At 44.4% G+C, this 18404-nt stretch overlaps 1 protein-coding gene across 4 annotated transcripts in view; it reads right to left on the bottom strand.

Annotated features, from left to right (window-relative positions):
• The window catches only part of CENPI (centromere protein I), a 187857-nt gene that overhangs the window by 48684 nt on the left and 120769 nt on the right, over positions 1-18404 (bottom strand). For 3 of the 4 annotated variants that reach the window (XM_077465193.1, XM_077465195.1, XM_077465191.1), the window contains exon 15: positions 1180-1239. The exons of the other annotated variant lie outside the window; for it this stretch is intronic. In XM_077465193.1, coding sequence (XP_077321319.1) covers positions 1180-1239 — 60 coding nt within the window. The remainder of the gene's footprint in view (positions 1-1179; positions 1240-18404) is intronic. 4 annotated transcript variants of the gene reach the window in all.

Here is an 18404-nt window from a genome sequence, read left to right as displayed (position 1 = left end):
ATCCACTCCTTTTTAGCCAATGAGAATTGCCCAGTCACAGGTGACATAACTAGCCTCATCAGCCAATTAGACAACATCAGCATGTAGGAATCCATGGGGGAAAATAATTAAGGCACAATGGATACAACTTAAAAATTTACAGATCACTGTCAGGTACAAACACTTAAAAAAATGCTTAATTAAGGTGGAGCCAGCACTTATGGGACCATATATGAGAGACGGTTGGGTAATCAATAAGTATAAACATTGTTACTGGTAAAGAGTTCTATATTATTTATCATGGATCTGTTACATCACAGATTAAGACCCCTTTCACACCAGGGCGTTTTTCAGGCGCTTTAGCGTTAAAAAAAGTGCCTGTAAAGCGCTTGAAAGAAGCCTCATCTGCAATCCCAATGTGAAAGCCCAAGTGCTTTAAGAGCCCTTTCACAATGTCAGCGCCTGAAAACCGCTCGTAAAGCGCCGCTTAAACTAGCAGTGCTTTACCAGCGTTTTTCAAGCATTATTGGGACACTTAACCCCTGCTAGTGGCCAAATTAAGGGTTAAAAGCGTCCACAAAATGCTGCTGCCAATAGCGCTTTTTGAGCGTTTTACAGGCGCTTCCCATTGATTTCAATGGGAAGGGGCGCTTTAGGAGCGTTGTATTCACCGCTCCAAAAGCGCTGCAGAGAAGCTACTTGCAGGACTTTTTTGACGCCCTGCCAGCACAGCGCCTCGGTGTGAAAGCACTCTGGCTTTTACATTGGGATTGCAGTTGCGGCTTCTTTCAAGCGCTTTTTTTAACGCTAAAGCGCCTGAAAAACGCTCCAGTGTGAAAGCACTCAGGCTTTTACATTAGGATTGCAGTTGCAGCTTCTTTCAAGTGCTTTTTTTTAAACGCTAAAGCGCCTGAAAAACGCCCAAAAAACGCCCCAGTGTGAAAGGGGTCTAAAAGCAGTGGGTTATTCGTTCTCCCACAAGAGCCCATTGTAATCATTTGTATCAAATATACATAGAAATGTCAATATTATTTATTCTCACAGGCATAGTTTAACATATATATAGCTAGACCAAAGACCCAGGTGGCAGGCATATATCACCCCGCATGTAATAAACATATCCTTATACATGTAAAACCATATGCATGTAGCAGCACATGTAAGGAGGACTTTTAACTAGTAAAGTAGTAAGGTAAATACCTTAATGTTCAAAAGTATTGGGACACTCCCGTACTCGGGAAAATAATCCGGACTGAACCCCTGGATATAAGAGAGACCTCTGATGGTTATTAATTACTAATGTAGGCTAATATACTACAGAGGATATCCGGTACTAAAAAGTTCAAAAGTTTTGGGACATTGTCATGTATTAAAAACCACTCTTAAAAGACTAACTGCCTCTATATTGAGATGATTCAAACTAACTGACTCTATGATGAGATAATTAAAACAAGGGTAAGTACCCCAATGTTCAAAAGTAGAGATGGATGAATGTCCGATGGGATGTTTGGTGAACGCGGCCAAAGTTTGCGGCGGGCCCCATTGATTTCAATGGCAGGCAAACTTTAAAAACCTACAGGTCATATTTTCAGCCACAAAATACTTTTTTTTTTTTAACTTAATTTCTTTTTATTTAGATTTCATATTGTCATACAAAAGATTCCAGGTACAGCTTTAAAAAATACATATGAACTAAAAACAATGGTCTCTACATCCCGTACATAGTACCCTTTTATCACCTCGTATCCCAGCACCCAGTCCCCCCCACCCCCCATCCCCCCCTAACCCCCCCCTCCTAGTACCAGTTTATTATCTTCTTGCTCACTATAACCACAGTTATTTCATATCCGGTCATTAAGATTATTAAGAAGTCTGATCACAGGCCTAGCTTTATCCTCGCCTGATATTATTAATCCAGTGGGTTCTCTATTTTCTTCAACCACGGTTCCCATATTTTCTCAAATCCTCTGAGATTACCCCTGCGTATATATGTGGTCCTTTCCTTCCACACTAAATCATTTATGGCCTGAGTCCATTCACTTGAAAGAGGTGCCCCTACTGCCTGCCATTTCTGTGCTATTAGTTTCCGTGCCTGAAACAGACATCTTATAACAGCTATAGTTGTACTCCTCCGCTCCCCCTGGATTCTCCTATAGCCTAGTATACAGGATCTAGGGTCCAAGTCCACCTTGGTCCCAAAGGTCCTGTTTATAGTTTTGACTATTTCTTGCCAATATCGGAACAGCTTTGGGCACCTCCACAACATATGTATAAGGTCTCCAAAGCCCCTACATCTAGGGCAGTTAGCGTCCGTTCTTTTACCAAACGCGAACAGCCTTTTAGGTGTATAGTAAGCACGGTGTACCACCATCAAGTGTGATACTTTTTGTGATGGAGAAACTGAAGTCAGTGGTCCTAGCTCCAGTACTCTCCTCCACTGTCCCTCGGTAATTTCTCCTATATCCTCTTCCCACTTCTTCTTACCTAAGTCCAGTTCTGTATCGGTACCTCTGCATAACAGTTCATATGTAGTGGATATGAACCCCCCAGATTTGTTTATCTTATATAACTTCTGTGACAAAGATGTCTTATCCAGATCTGGCATCTGAGAGCCAAACTGCGCTTCTAAGGCGTGTCGGAGCTGTAGGTATCGGAAAAATGTCTGCTGCGGTATATTATATTCCCTTTTTAAATCCTCAAATGTTTTCAAAATTCTGCCCTCATATATTTAACCCAGCCTCACTATACCCTTCTCCTCCCAGGACCTGATTTTCCCTATTAGTAATACTTCCTGCAGGTTCTTATTCTCCCACAGGGGCGTATGTTTTGACCACTCTGTGCACCCCAACTGTTTTTTGCAGTCTTCCATACTTTACTCATCATTACTATTGTGGGATCCTTACGCTGAAAGGAGCGTGCCTCCAGTACATCCCCCAACATTTCATGTGGAGCATCTATCAGCGCAGCTCCAGCATTAAAGTTGTTTATTCCCCTCTGATCACTACTCACCATATGCTGCAGCTGCGCTGCTAAATAATAATTCCTGGGGCATGGTACCGCCACTCCCCCTCTATCTGTAGGCAGCTGTAATGCCCGGAGCCGGATCCTTGCTTGCCCCTTTTTCCAGATCAACTCACGGAAAAGGGTTTCAAATTTCTTAAACCACTTCATATGTAACCAAACCGGGGCATTGTGTAGTATGTACAACAATTGTGGTAGCCATATCATCTTAATCAGGCTGCATCGGCCTGCTACCGATAAAGGGAGCCGGCTCCATGCATCGCAGCTCCGCTTGAGCTTTCTCAATAACGGAACTATATCTTGGTCCACATACTGGTCGACATCTGTTGTTAAGTATATGCCAAGATATTTCAGTGCTCTTACCACTTCCATATGCGGGATTCCCCAGTGCCGTCACAGTGCTCAGGTTGTCAACTTGGAGCAGCTCTGACTTCCCCCAGTTTATTACCAAACCCGTGAAATCTCCAAAATCTTCCACTAATTTGATTACCTTCTCAAGTGATTGGCCAGTGTCCCCTAGGAAAAGGAGGACATCGTCCGCATATAAAGCAATTCTCTCCTCCCAGCCTCCCTTCCTTTGGAATCCAGCTATATCAGAATGTGACCTAACCGCGATTGCCAACGGCTCCATTGCAATTGCAAAAAGCAGTGGAGAGAGTGGGCACCCCTGCCTTGTCCCTCTGCTCATTTCTATTTCTTCGGATTATTCCCCATTAATTCTTAGTCTTGCGCTAGGAGCGCTATACATCAATTTAATCCAATCAAACGTGGAACCGAATCCGCATAGCTCTAGAACATACCATAGGTACTTCCACTCTAGGCTGTCAAAGGCCTTGGTCATGTCCAGAGATAAAATCGCTCTTGAGCCCCCCTCCACCGCTGGCGTTTGTATATTCAGGAATGCCCTTCTTATGTTCATGCTAGTTGATCGTCCCTTTATGAATCCTGTCTGATCTGGGTGTATGAGCTTAATGATAATTTTATTTAATCTATTTGCGAGTACCTTGGCCAATATTTTAATATCAGAACATAAAAGCGATATAGGCCTATATGAGGCCACATCTTGGGGGTCCTTTCCTTCTTTGGGTATCACTATGATGGTCTAATCTTGCCCCTTCCAGGGTTCTAAGCAGCTCCAGGAGTAGAATCTCACCATATTTATTGTATATCTCCATCGGGAGTCCATCTGGGCCCGGAGATTTTAGGGAGGCCATTCCGGCCACCGCCTGGTGCAGTTCACTTAGGGTTATCGGGGCCTCTAAATCCTCTCTCTCCTCTTTAGTGATAGTTGGAATTTTCACTTTCTCCAAAAATGACACCATGCCTTCTTCCTTCCCCTGATCTCGTGTTTTATATAATTCCCTATAGTAGGCCCAGAATGTCTCGACTATCTCTTTCTCGCTAGTGACAGCTGTCCCATTCCTGGATTTAATCATTGGGATAGTAGAGGGGGGGGGGAAGTTAGCTTTCACTAAACGGGCCAGCATCCTACCCACTCCCTCTCCTTCCCCAAAGCAGCATTGTTTCTGGAATAATCGTTTGTTTTCTTCTCTTTTGATAATTACCAATTTATACCCCTGTTGTTTATTTAACCATATTGCTTGATTCTCATATGTCGGCTCTTTAATATAGTTAACCTCTGCCTCAATGACTTCTTTCCTAATTTTTTCCTCCCAGCTCCTGGATTTATATTTAATTTTGGCCACATGTTGAATCAAAATGCCTCTGAAAAATGCTTTTAATGTATCCCAGGTTATATTAATAGGGGCAGTATCTTTGTTAAGCACTATAAACTCTTTTAAGTTCTTAGAGATGTTATCGACATCCTCGGTGTTTTCTTTCCCCTCCCTATACTCACTGACAATACCAAAGGCGAGTGGTCCGATACCCCTCTAGGCATATACTCTATTTTCCTCACACTTTGCAATGCTTCTTCTTTACCTAAAGCCAGGTCTATTCTGGAGAGTGTTGAATGCGAGCCCGAGAAGCAGGAATATTGCCTCACACCCGCATTCCTCACCCTCCACATGTCCAAAATACCGACCTCCTTCAAGAAGTGGTTTAATTTTGTTGTCCCCCGTTTCCCCGGATTGGTTTTTACTGGGGAATCTATCAATCCGACTATCCAACACTTCGTTAAAATCTCCCAGTATCATAACTGGTACATCCTCCTTATCAACCATAAATTCCATAAGTCTACACACCACCTCCATCTTAAACGGAGGCGGTATGTATACACTCACCAAAACGTATAATCTATCCTCCAGAGTACCATACAAAAAGACATAGCGACCCAGTTCATCAATACTGGCCTGTCTGCAGGAGAACCTCACTCCTGTTCCAATTATCACACTCACTCCTCTCGAGTAAGATGTGTGAGTAGAGTGATACTGGTTTTGATACCTCCTGTTTTTAAGGAGGGGAATGGTTGCTTTAGTTAAATGTGTCTCCTGCAGGCAGGCCAGTCCAATCCCATATAGCTCAAGCACAGAGAACACTGCCGCTCTTTTAACTGGGCATCCCAGACCTCTGACATTCCAAGAGGCGATCTTAAATATTTTATCCTGCATTATTCAGCCAGAAAAAAAATGAGCAAGAGAGAAAAAGACCCCTTTTAAACGTGAATACCTGGTAAAGTGACATTCTACATGTGCTCAACTCACTTCCTCTTAAATTACCAATTCTTAACAAGTGTGTGACCTTTATAAAGATACATTCTAGATACCTTAATATTTGTATACAAACTAAGTAAATCTTAACTTTACCCTTCTTGTGGTTATTTGTGCGCTCTATTACTTGATCCTTTTTACCCCCCCTGCCCTTTCCCGCCCCTCCCCCCTCCCCACCGCCCCACCTTCCTAGGTATCCCCCTGGGGGATTATAAGTGACCTTTCCACACTCATCCCATCCTTCCCACACCGCCTCCTCCCTCCTTCTCACAAATCCCTTTACATCCAACAGTGGGTGAATAAAGATAAAAAAATAAAATAAAAAATAAGATAGGATAAAAAAACAAATATCCTCCACCCCCATCACTCTATCAAACCTAATTGCATACTTCATTTAAACCTCACTCACCTCTCCCCCTGTGTATCAATATTTCAAACCTCAAATCCCCCCTCCCCCACCCCGGACCCCCCAATATATCTACAACAGCCCCTTATTCGCATCCAGCCATGCAGTTGCTTCAGCCGGGGAGTCAAACAGCTGGGTTCCTCCCAAAGCTATTATTCTCAACCGTGCTGGATATAAAAGTGCATATGAGATCTTATGTGTCCGTAGAGTACGCTTGATTTCCAAAAATTCGGCTCTCCGCCTCTGCAGCTCCGGTGAGTAATCTGGGTACAGAGAGATCTTTGTTCCCTTGTAGCTAATATTTTCTACCTCTCTTGCCTTGCGCATCAGAGTTACCTTATCATTATAGTTGAAAAATTTCAAAATCATTGGTCTGGGACGGCCCCCAGGGGGCGGGGCTTTGAAGGGGACTCGATGAGCCCTTTCTATTGAAAAAAAAAAGGTGAAAAACTCTCTCTTCCGAACATCTCAATAAACCATTTTTCTAAGAATTTTATCTGATCAGGACCTTCGCATCTCTCAGGCAATCCCAGTAACCTAATATTGTCCCTTCGGAGTCTATTTTCCATTTCGTCCATTCTAGCATTTTGATTACTCAATTGCTTTCTCATAATATTAGACTCTTGACATATTGGATGTAAATCGTCTTCAATTTGGCTTATCCTTGTCTCCAATGCTGCTGTTCTTTCTGCTGCATTCTGCATATCCGGTCTGATCAGTAATAGCTCCTCATTCATACTTTTAAATTGTCCGCACAATTCTCCCAGTGAGGATTTACAGGCGTTTACCGCTTGGAGGACCTCTCAATGTTGGATCTTCCTCCCCGGGGGGGCTGCCGCCAGCAACACCCCCGCTCTCGCTCTGAATTGCCCCCTGGCGCTTACCTGCGCTTCTTTGACCTGCTGCAGCGACAGCATTTGATGCTGTATGACTGACTTTTTCTGTCCGCTGCCCCCCCCTGTTGTGATTTTACTTGCGAAGAGCAAGGCTGTTGTGTCAACTGCTCTCCTTTTACCGGGGACTGACCTGGGGTGCGGGCATAACGTTCTAACTTTGCTGCGGCTGCAGCTGCTTGTGCTGTCGGGGCATTCTTTTCTTTAGCGGACCGGAGCTGTTGCACCCCTCCGTTCTCATACACTACCGACTCCTCTCCTCGCCGCCGTGACATCTTCCCTCAGAGTCGCAGCTCAGAGTCAGAGAACACGTCTATACCTCCGGATCAGTACCAGTATTAAAAGTCAAATGGAGATAAAGCGGTAGTATGGGCCAAAAAAAAAAAAAAAAAAAAAAGGAAGGGGGGGGGGGGCTTTGGGGACAAGTGGCGAGACGGGGAGGGGTCGAGGGGAGCGGGGGTGAGGCTCCTATGCTGGGTTAGAAAAAAAAAAATTTTTTTTTTTTTTTAAACAGCTGGTGCTCTGGATCCCTTATGTGGTATGTTAACTTTCAGAGCTCAGTCCTGGTCCCATTCAACTGGGGTTATCAAAGTAAGGCTGTTTTACAAAGTCTTTTTAGGATTTTTCCCTGTAGCCCAGACCAGTATCAGACCAATGTTACTCACTTGTACCTTCTTGTCTAGTGCAGTTGTATAGTCATGTCTGACTGAGATGGGAGTGATAAAAGATCCTCAGTTATACAGTCTACACAGCACTCCACCATCTCTCATCTCAATCCAGACCCCCCCTAGTCCCGTCTCATACCTCAAGGGTGGTTATGTTCTATTGCAGGTCCACTCTGACAGGGATATCTTTCTCCCGGCTTCACTTCACCTCCGGGACTGCCGTTTAGAGCTATACACAGCTCGCCATACAACCGCGCCGCGGTCAGCTGTTATCATCCAGCCTCGCTTTACTTTCGCTTCCGTGTACGCTCAGCGGGCTTCGGTTGAGATCGGCTCCCTTCAGCAAACATCGGTCACCCTCGGTATTTTTCAGGATTTTCCGGCCGCTTCCGTCGTCCCTCGGGCTTTACAACGTCCCTCCAGTGGCTCTCAGTTCCCCCAGCAAGCGTGCGTCATAGCGAAGGGAGACACAGGGAGAGAGCCTAACAGCGGTCTGCTCACATCCCCTCTCTCGCACGTACTCAGGTACGCCACTCACATCCGGCCACTCCCCTCCCCGTCGGATTTGTGGCGCATTTCGGCCGCTAGGGGGGAGCTCTTACCCCCCCGCTAGCGGCCGAGAAAGGGTTAAAATCGCCCGCAATAGGCTACAATAGTGGTGTTTTGCCGGCGGTATTGCAGCGCTGCCTCAATGGGGAGCAGCGGTGGAGGAGCAGTAAACACACTGCTCCTTCACTGCTCCAAAGAAGCTGCTGGGGGTAGGACTTTTCCTGACGTTGGGCTTTCACACTGGAGACAATGGTGCAGCAGTCACTATTTTCAGGCACTATTTCTAACGCTATAGCGCCTGCAAAACACCCTCGGTGTGAAAGGGGTCTTAGGTTAAAAAAACATGTTTATATAGCCAAACTTTTTTTTTTTTTTTTTTTTTGAAGTAGAGCCCAAGTCAAGTTTATAGAGACTGGATGTGCAAGGATGGAAGTACCAAAAGCAGAATGTATAAAGTCCATATTTTAGTTGATTTGACTCTTATAGCATAAAAATGCAACTGGGTTCAAGGGGCTCACTTTCATTAGGTCTGCAAATAACACTTAAAATATTATGACACTATTGCCTGGTGGGGTATAGGCTATCAAGTGTAAATACGCAGGGATTAGAGATGGACGAATTTCCGATAGGACGTTTCGCGAACGCGAGCAAAAGTTTGCAAACCGCAAAGTTTGCGGCGGGCCCCATTGACTTCAATGGCAGGCGAACTTTAAAAACCTACAGGTCATACTTTCAGCCACAAAATACTTACTAGCTGTGCACACATAGGCCCACCGCATGGCCACTGACATAACACATGTATTAAGTGAATCTGGGATCGACAACTACAAGCATTCTTTTTTTATCTTTGAAATTTTGACAATTCAGGACTCAGGAGCGCATGAAGGCAATGGAGGAGAGGAAAGAACAGGGTAGGCTATGAAGAGGGTGCAGGAGATGATCACCAGCATCGTGATAGAGTGCACTGACACCAGCGCCGTGATAGAGTGCACTGACACCAGCACTGATACCCGCAACTCACTGCTGGGCCCCAAAAATCGGACACCGCTCAACCTCTTCAAACAGGAGGGTATGGGCATATAGTACGGTGTGCTTTTTTGTACAAGGAAGTGAGCCAAATGTACAAAAAAGGTCTGTGCGCTCGATTAAATAAATCGTTTATAGAGATATACATGGTCTACTGGTCACATGTGTTGAATTCTTCCGAGATCCATGCCTCATTCATTTTTATAAATGTGAGGTAGTCAACACTGTCGTGAGCTAGGCGAGTGCACTTATCGGTCACGATCCCCCCTGCTGCGCCGAACGTCCTTTCGGACAGGACACTGGACAAGGGGCAAGCCAACAGTTCCATTGCAAATTGGGCAAGCTCTGGCCAGAGGTCAAGCCTGCCCACCCAGTTGTCCAGGGGTTCATCACTCCTCAGAGCGTCCACAACGGCCGTTAACCCGATGTAGTCAGACACCTGTCGGTCTAGGCGTTCCCTGATGCTGGATCCGAATGAGACCTGTCGATGGGTCGGCTGAAAGAAGGACCTCATATCAGAAGTCACCAACACATCTTCAAACTGGCCTCTTCTTGCAGGCGCTGTTGGATTGGTACTGAACTCTTTCTCTGGGAGTGGGAATTCCTCCTCTGCTAGCGCACGCAAAAGCAGAAGGCAGCATTTCTCGAAGCAAGGCCTGGAAGTGCTCCATTCTGCCAGCCCTCTGTGACCGTGGTAAGATTTCAGCCATTTTGTGTTTGTACCGGGGATCCAAGTACGTTGCCACCCAGTACTGGTCCTTGACCCTTATGCTTTTTATACGGAGGTCCCTGTTAAAACACTGGAGCATGAAGGCCCCCATTTGCACTAAACTGGAAGCGGCGTGGTGGTCTTGCTCCTGCTCATCATTCAGGATAATGTCGCCCTCCTCGTTCTCCTCTCCCCATCCACGCACAACAACAAGGATCCCAGAAAGGTTTAAAGCATGCTCTTCTTGCTCCTCCTCATCCGCCCCGGCACCATCCTCCTCTGACTCCTCTTCAAACTCTTGTTGTTGACTTGTCTCAGATAGAGTAGCCCCCCCTGGGAATTCATCCAGCATTGCGACTTCCTCATCTTCCCGCTCCTGCTCCTCCACAGCTTGATCAATGACATGACGCAATGCACGCTCCATAAAGAAGGTATAAGGTACCATGTCACTGATGGCGCCATGGCTGCGACTGACCAGTTTGGTGATCTCATCAAATGGCCACAGAAGTCTGCATGCGTCACGCATGAGCAGCCACTGGCGCGGTGAAAAAAAAACAGCTCCCCAGAACCTGTTCTACCGCAGAGTTTGTACAGGTAGATGTTAACTGCACGTTTCTGCTGGAGCAGCCTATCAAGCATATAGAAGGTTGAGTTCCATCGTGTCGGGCAATCGCAAATAAGACGTCTGACCGGCAGATTGTGTCGCCGCTGAATGTCAGCAAGGCGAGCCATGGCCGTGTAAGATCTTCTAAAATGGGCAGAGCTTTTCCTTGCCTGCCGCAAGATGTCCTGGACACCAGGGTATTTGACAACAAATCGCTGCACGACCAAGTTTAAGACATGTGCCATGCGTAATTTTGCCCTGTTTCAATGTGCTAAGCAGATTGGCACCGTTGTCACACACCACTTTACCAACTGTCAAATTGAGCGGTGTTGGCCACTGATCTGCCTGTGAACGCAAAGCTGAAAGGAGTGCAGGGCCAGTGTGGCTCTTGGCTTCCAGGCACAACAGACGCAGCACAGCATGGCAACTTCTCACCTGGCATATCCAATAGGTTCTGGGGAGCTTGGGGCGGCGCAGCGGAAGAGATGCTAGCAGCGGAAAAGGAGGAGTCAGCCGAGGAGGATGGAGTAGGAGGAGGAGGAGAAGAGCCAGGCATGCATGCAATCCGTGGCGGTAAAACCAAATTTACACGGGTGCCACGGGTTACATGCTTGACGGCCATCAGAAGGTTCACCCAGTGGGCAGTAAAAGTGATATACCTTCCCTGCCCGTGTTTGCTAGACCACGTGTCTGTGGTCAGATGTATCTTGGCACCGACACTGTGTGCCAGAGATACATTCACTTGCCGCTGAACATGGGATGCACTTCTGTGAGAAATGCTTCCTTCCTGGGACCTTCCATTGTGGTGTTCCAGTGGCCACAAATTTTCGAAAGGCCTCCGAGTCCACCAGTTTATATGGCAGTAGTTGGCAGGCTATCAGTTCTGACAAGCCAGCCATCAACCGTTGGCCAAGAGGGTTATCCGGCGTCATCATTTTTTTACGCTTGAACATTTGGCCCTCGGAAGCCTGCCTTTTTGCAGAAAAATGTGAGGATGGCGTGATGGAAGGTGGAGTGGAGGACAATTGTGAGGAGAGAGAAGGAGAAGTAGAAGACGAGGCTGGACTGTGAGAGCCTGGAGTGTGGCTTTGTGTGTTCCGTTGCTCCCACTGGGCTCGGTGATGGCAGCTCATGTGCCTTCTTAAGGCGGTCATCCCTAGATGAGTGTTGGGCTTACCGCGACTTATGCGTTGACTGCAAAGATTGCAGATGGCAACACTATTGTCAGCAGCGGAAACGTTAAAAAAAAAGCCCACACTGCGGAGCCATGTGCCGGCATCCTGGGAGCGCCAGATGTAACCGTACATGGTTGATGCCTCGCTCCTGATACATTCGCAGTCTACTTTGTCCCTCCTGTGCAATGCAAGTTCTTCCTGCTTCTCCTCCCTATCTGCTGGTTCATATCTCCCTCTGAACTCCCCTCCTCTTCCTCTCTTGTGGGCACCCATGTGACTACATCACTAGACACGTCATCATCTACGTCACCTTCCCCACCACTATAATTAGAGATCTCGGAGTAGGCAGCAACAGCAGGGACCAGCCTCCTCCTTGGGCTGATCTGGGTACTGTCGTCAGACTCCTGAGTGGCGGTTGTTGCTACCTCCTCTTCCCGATCCAATGTCAAGAGTGGCTGCACATCAGAAATGTCTTGATATGTATCGGAAAATAATTGCTGTGACTCAAGCGGAAGGTATATGGTGGTGGTGGTGTTGGTGGTAGTGTCTTTGGGGGTGCACATAGCAGAGAGTGAAGAAGAGGGTGCAGATCGAGAGGATGAGGAGGGTGCAGAAGAGTAAGGCTGAGTGAGCCACTCAACCAAGTCTGTTGCGTCCTTTGACGTAATCGCACGCACCTTCTGCAATTTCCCACTTTAACTCAAGCCTGTTGCTCCTGCCCTACCCCTACCACCCCTGCGGAAGAGCCTGCCTCTTCCTCTGCCTGTCATTTTTTTAAATGGCCCTGTGACAAAAGTCTCTAGAGAAGTGCAGAATGTATCTGGAAGAAGGTATATAACACCCCGCTTCAATCTGTCGTTTTTGGGGGCCACTGGTCTATCACACCAGTTATAATACTTTTTTTTATTGCGTTTGTCACTCTTTGTAGTATTGCTGCAGAACCGCTCAGCAGTCACAATGCTGCACAGTGGAAATGCACTATACTATGCTTTCTATATGTGCAAGTTTTTTATACGTGTATTACACACCTATATGCTGCACACCAAATAGTACACCTATACCAGTCCTTAAAAGGACCTTTGTGGACCTAGTAGCTAGTGATTTGCAGACTGTCCCTCAGTCCCTACACTGATAAAGGACTGCTGCAGAATAGGGCAGTAATCTGCAGCACAGCCCTGCACCAGCACCCTATATATTGTACACCTATACCAGTACTTACAAGGACCTTTGTGGACCTAGTGGCTAGTGATTTGCAGACTGTCCCTCAGTCCCTACACTGATAAAAGACAGCTGAAGAATCGGGCAGCAGTCAAGTATAATACTCTTTCTATATTTGGAAGAAAGTATATTATACGTGTACAACCCTATATACTGTACACCTATACCAGTCCTTAAAAGGACCTTTGTGGACCTAATAGTAATAGCTAGTGATTAAACTGACTGTCCCTGCTCCACACAGCGTCCTGTCCCTACACTGACAAGACAGCTGCAGAATCATTCAGCAGTGTTCTCAACAATCACCAGCACAGCAGTGCACCAGAACCCTATATTCTGTACACCTATACCAGTCCTTAAAAGGGCCTTTGTGGACATAATAGTAATAGCTAGCTAGTGATTAAACTGACTGTCCCTGCTGCACACAGCGTCCTGTCCCTACACTGACAAAAGACAGGCTGCTGTGCAATCACCAGCACAGCAGTGCACTGAACCCTATATACTGTACTACACCTATACCAGTCCGTAAAAGGACTTTTGTTGACCCAATAACTAGCGATTTGTGTCACTACAGTCTCTCCCTGATCCACACAGAGTCCTGTCCCTACACTGACATAAGACAGAATGTAAAATGGCTGGTATGTCCAATTGTCCATGTGCTGAAATGTCTCAATTGGCTGTCCTGTACCCCAAGATGGGATGTGTCATCATGGGTCAAAGTTCTTTCACACTGTAAACACATATGTCCGCCGGACGAACAGCGGCAATAGTCCAATCGGGCGAATCGCAAACACGCAAAATTTGCCGCGAACCGACCGCCAGGCGAACAGTTCGGCCATCCCTATTCAAAAGTTTTGGGACACTGCAACACGCTGAACAAGGACAAACTGACCACCTAAATATAAAAGGGCGCCTCAATGGTTACTACTGTAGTACCGAGAAAATCCAGTACTCAAACGTTCAAAAGTTTTGGGACATTGTCATAGGATTGAAAACAGCACAGAAAAAATAACAACTGAATTAGAATTATATTATATACCTAAAAAGTTAATAGTCACTAATGAAGCAGTTAATATCCAAATCAACATTTAACCCTTTAGGCACCAACATGTCCACTAGATAAATCCATTTTATTTCACGTTTGAAGAGTTCTGATTAAATTGGCACCTCTCCAACAGGGTTTTAAATGGTCCACCCCCCAGAATTTTAATCTAGAGGGATCTTGGTTACGGAAAATGTTAAAGAGCAGTGACACGTTATGGTCTTTGAAACCAATTTTAATATTGGTGATATGTTCTGCGATTCTTATCCGTAGCAGCCTTTTTGTGTGACCTATGTAGATCAATCCACAAGGGCATTGTAATGCATATACAACGAATGCCGTATTGCAGGGTATTTCAAATTCTTTCATATTAGATGTAGACATAAAATCGATCAAACGCTCTCAGGGGTGTTTTGACATCTTTGCATGCTCTGAATTTTCTACATGCGTAAAAGCCATTTTTATCCCATTGGAAGATCAATCACCTTTTTTACAATTCTATCTACATGGCTGCATGCTTTGCTATATATGGATCCAGGTTTGGAAGGCAAAACTGGATTCAATACTTTATCCATATGCAAAATATGCCAATGAGTGGCGAAAATCGCTTCTACTTCTTTATATTGGGAGTGGAACCCCGAAAGGAAACTCCATTCCTGATTGTTGTTCTTTTGAGGATGTGCTCTGTCATTAAGTAAGTCTGCTCTTGGTACCTCTGCAACTTGGTCAATCACTTGTTCCAGGACCTTGTCCAAATATCCTTTTTCCAAAAATTTCTTCTTTTTAATAACCTGGGCCTGTGATTTAAAATCTTTTACCTGAGTACAATTTCGTTGAATTCTTTTCAATTGTCCCTTAGGGATATTTCTGAGCCACATTGGATGGTGGCCGCTCTGGATTGGTAAGTAGCTATTGGCATCAGTTGGTTTGAAATAGACAGACGTGCCCAATTTAGTGCCATGTCTAAAAATCTTCAAATCCAAGAAGTGTATATTTTTGTCACTGAATTCACTGGTTATTTTTATATTATTAGTGTTATTCAGTTAAGCTAAAAACAATTGTAAAGTTGTTGATGTTCCAGACCATATAAAAAAACAAGTCATCAATATACCTTCTATAAAGTATTAGCTGGTCTCTTTTCATGGAAAAGATAGTCTTGTCTTCCCATTCCCCCCATGAATAAGTTTGCAATGCTTGGGGCAAATGTCGCGCCCATTGCCACACCATGTTTCTGAGAATAAAAGTTGCTGTCGTACCAAAAGTAATTGTGGCTTTAGCAAAAATCCAGGGAATTTCGTAAGAATATATATATTTTTTGATGGTATGTCAGATCATCTCTGACTTGAGGCCCAATTCAACGCTAGCAAGGCATCGTCGTGTTGGATAATGGTATATAGCGAGGATATGTCTGCCGTTACCAGGTACACCTCTTCTTTCCCTTGTAAATCAATTTCTTGTTGTAGCTGTAGCAAATTTTGTGTATCACGTAAATATGCCCTGGTCTGTATCACACTCTTTTGTAGAAACAAATCCAAATAAATATTGTCCCATCCGAGATGCCACTGAATCTATCCCATTCACCATGGGTTTATCTGGTGGACAGAGTGCATCTTTATGGATCTTTGGGAGAGTGTATATCACCGGAATTCTACTACTACTTGGAACCAAGTATTTATTTTCTTTATTTAATAGGACTCCCGATGAATAGCCGGACTCTACCAGAATCTTTAGGTCATTTTCGTACTGTCTGGTGGGATCTCTATCCAATTTTAAATATGTTTCTGTGTCATCCAACATCTCACTAAGCTGGTTATGATAAAATTCCTTTGTGAGCAATACGATTCCACCTCCTTTGTCCGCTGGTCTGATGACGAGGTCTTTTCTCTCCTCTAATGATTTAATACCTTCTGGATGGTGATAGCGTCCTCTATTGTATTTCTTTATGCTTGTTGATTGCATTTTAAATGTAAGCAGCTAGGATTAAGGGGGGTTTCTGCTGTATGGGTATGTTGCATTATAATAAACAGGATTACGCTATGTACATCCTTGTGTTTTATGATACAAATCGGAGTACCTATACCAGTGGACCTTCTGGATAAGTGGGTCGTCAACACAGAGCAGTGTTTGTACACTGATACAAGGCTCTCTTTCTAGCGGCGTCTGGTGAGTTTGTACCCCAGAGGGGTGTGTGCTTCACGAGGTGGATAATTGCATTCTTACTCTGGTGGAAGGTGCACACTAAGAGAAAAGTGACTGAATTATCTGAACTGGCCACATATCCATCTGCTACATAAAGACTGTTGGCCGTGGTGTTTGCCATTGCCCTATGGTTTCATTACCACATTACCATCAATTTTTTCTATTTTTATTTTCTTTTTAGCGAAATATATACATATATATATATATATATATATATATATATATATATATATATATATATACACACACACACACACACACACACACACACACACATATATATATATATATATATATATATATATATATATATATATATATATATATATACACACACACACACACACATACACAGTGCCTTGCGAAAGTATTCGGCCCCCTTGAACTTTTCAACCTTTTGCCACATTTCAGGCTTCAAACAAAGATATAAAATTAAAATTTTTTGTGAAGAATCACCAACAAGTGGGACATAATTGTGAAGTGGAACAAAATCTATTGGATAATTTAAACTTTTTTAGCAAATAAAAAACTGAAAAGTGGTGCGTGCAAAATTATTCGGCCCCTTTACTTTCAGTGCAGCAAACTCACTCCAGAAGTTCAGCGAGGATCTCTGAATGATGCAATGTTGTCCTAAATCAATGAGTGTGTAATAAAGTCTCTGTATAAATGCACCTGCTCTGTGATAGTCTCAGGGTTCTGTTGAAAGCGCAGAGAGCATCATGAAGACCAAAGAACACACCAGGCAGGTCCGTAATACTGTTGTGGAGAAGTTTAAAGCCGAATTTGGATACAAAAAGATTTCCAAAGGTTTAAACATCCCAAGGAGTACTGTGCAAGCGATCATTTTGAAATGGAAGGAGTATCAGACCACTGCAAATCTACCAAGACCTGGCCGTCCCTCTAAACTTTCAGCTCAGACAAGGAGAAGGCTGATCAGAGATGCAGCCAAGAGGCCCATGATCACTCTGGATGAACTGCACAGAACTACAGCTGAGGTGGGAGAGTCTGTCCATAGGACAACAATCAGTCATACACTGCACAAATCTGGCCTTTATGAAAGAGTGGCAAGAAGAAAGCCATTTCTCAAAGATATCCATAAAAAGTCTCATCTAAAGCTTGCCACAAGCCACCTGGGAGACACACCAAACATGTGGAAGAAGGTGCTCTGGTCAGATGAAACCAAAACAGAACTTTTTGCCCACAATGCAAAACGATATGTTTGGCATAAAAGCAACGCAGCTCATCACCCTCAACACACCATCCCCACTGTCAAACATGGTGGTCGCAGCATCATGGTTTGGGCCTGCTTTTCTTCAGCAGGGACAGGGAAGATGGTTAAAATTGAGGGGAAGATGGATGCAGCCAAATACAGGACTATTCTGGATGAAAACCTGTTGGAGTCTGCAAAAGACCTGAAACTGGGACGGAGATTTATCTTCCAACAAGACAATAATCCCAAACATACAGCAAAATCTACAAAGGAATGGTTCACAAATAAACGTATCCAGGTGTTAGAATGGCCAAGTCAAAGTCCAGACCTGAATCCAATCGAGAATCTGTGGAAAGAGCTGAAAACTGCTGTTCACAAACGCTCTCCATCCAACCTCACTGAGCTCGAGCTGTTTTGCAAGGAAGAATGGGCAAGAATTTCAGTCTCTCGATGTGCAAAACTGATAGAGACATACCCCAAGCGACTTGCAGCTGTAATCGCAGCAAAAGGTGGCTCTACAAAGTATTAACGCAAGGGGGCCGAATAATTTTGCACGCCCCACTTTTCATTTTTTTATTAGTTAAAAGTTTCAAAAATCCAATAGATTTTGTTCCACTTCACAATTGTGTCCTACTTGTTGGTGATTCTTCACAAAAAATTTTTTTTTTATATCTTTAGGTTTGAAGCCTGAAATGTGGCAAAAGGTTGAAAAGTTCAAGGGGGCCGAATACTTTCGCAAGGCACTGTGTGTTTTTTTTTGGATATGTATTATAGCAGAAAGTAAAAACTTTTTCAAAATTGTTGTTTTTTTTTTTGTTCATATCACAAAAAATAAAAACTGGTTATCACCACCAAAATAAAGCTCTACTTATAGGGGGAAAAAAAGGACATGAAATTTTGTTTGGGTACAACGTTGCACGACCGCGCACTTGTCAGTTAAAATGACGCAGTGCAGTATTGCAAAAAAATGGCCTAGTCACTAAGGGGTTAAACCACACACTTTTCACATATTTGTAAAAAACGTTGAAGTCCATTTATCATT

The sequence above is a fragment of the Lithobates pipiens genome, unplaced genomic scaffold, assembly GCF_037356315.1.
Source record: "Lithobates pipiens isolate NorthernLeopardFrog02 unplaced genomic scaffold, aLitPip1_a1.2 Scaffold_1, whole genome shotgun sequence".
NCBI classification, from domain to species: Eukaryota; Metazoa; Chordata; class Amphibia; order Anura; family Ranidae; genus Lithobates; species Lithobates pipiens.
The sequence above is the reverse complement of the archived record's forward strand: the minus strand, read 5'-3'. Positions and strand labels throughout refer to the sequence as shown.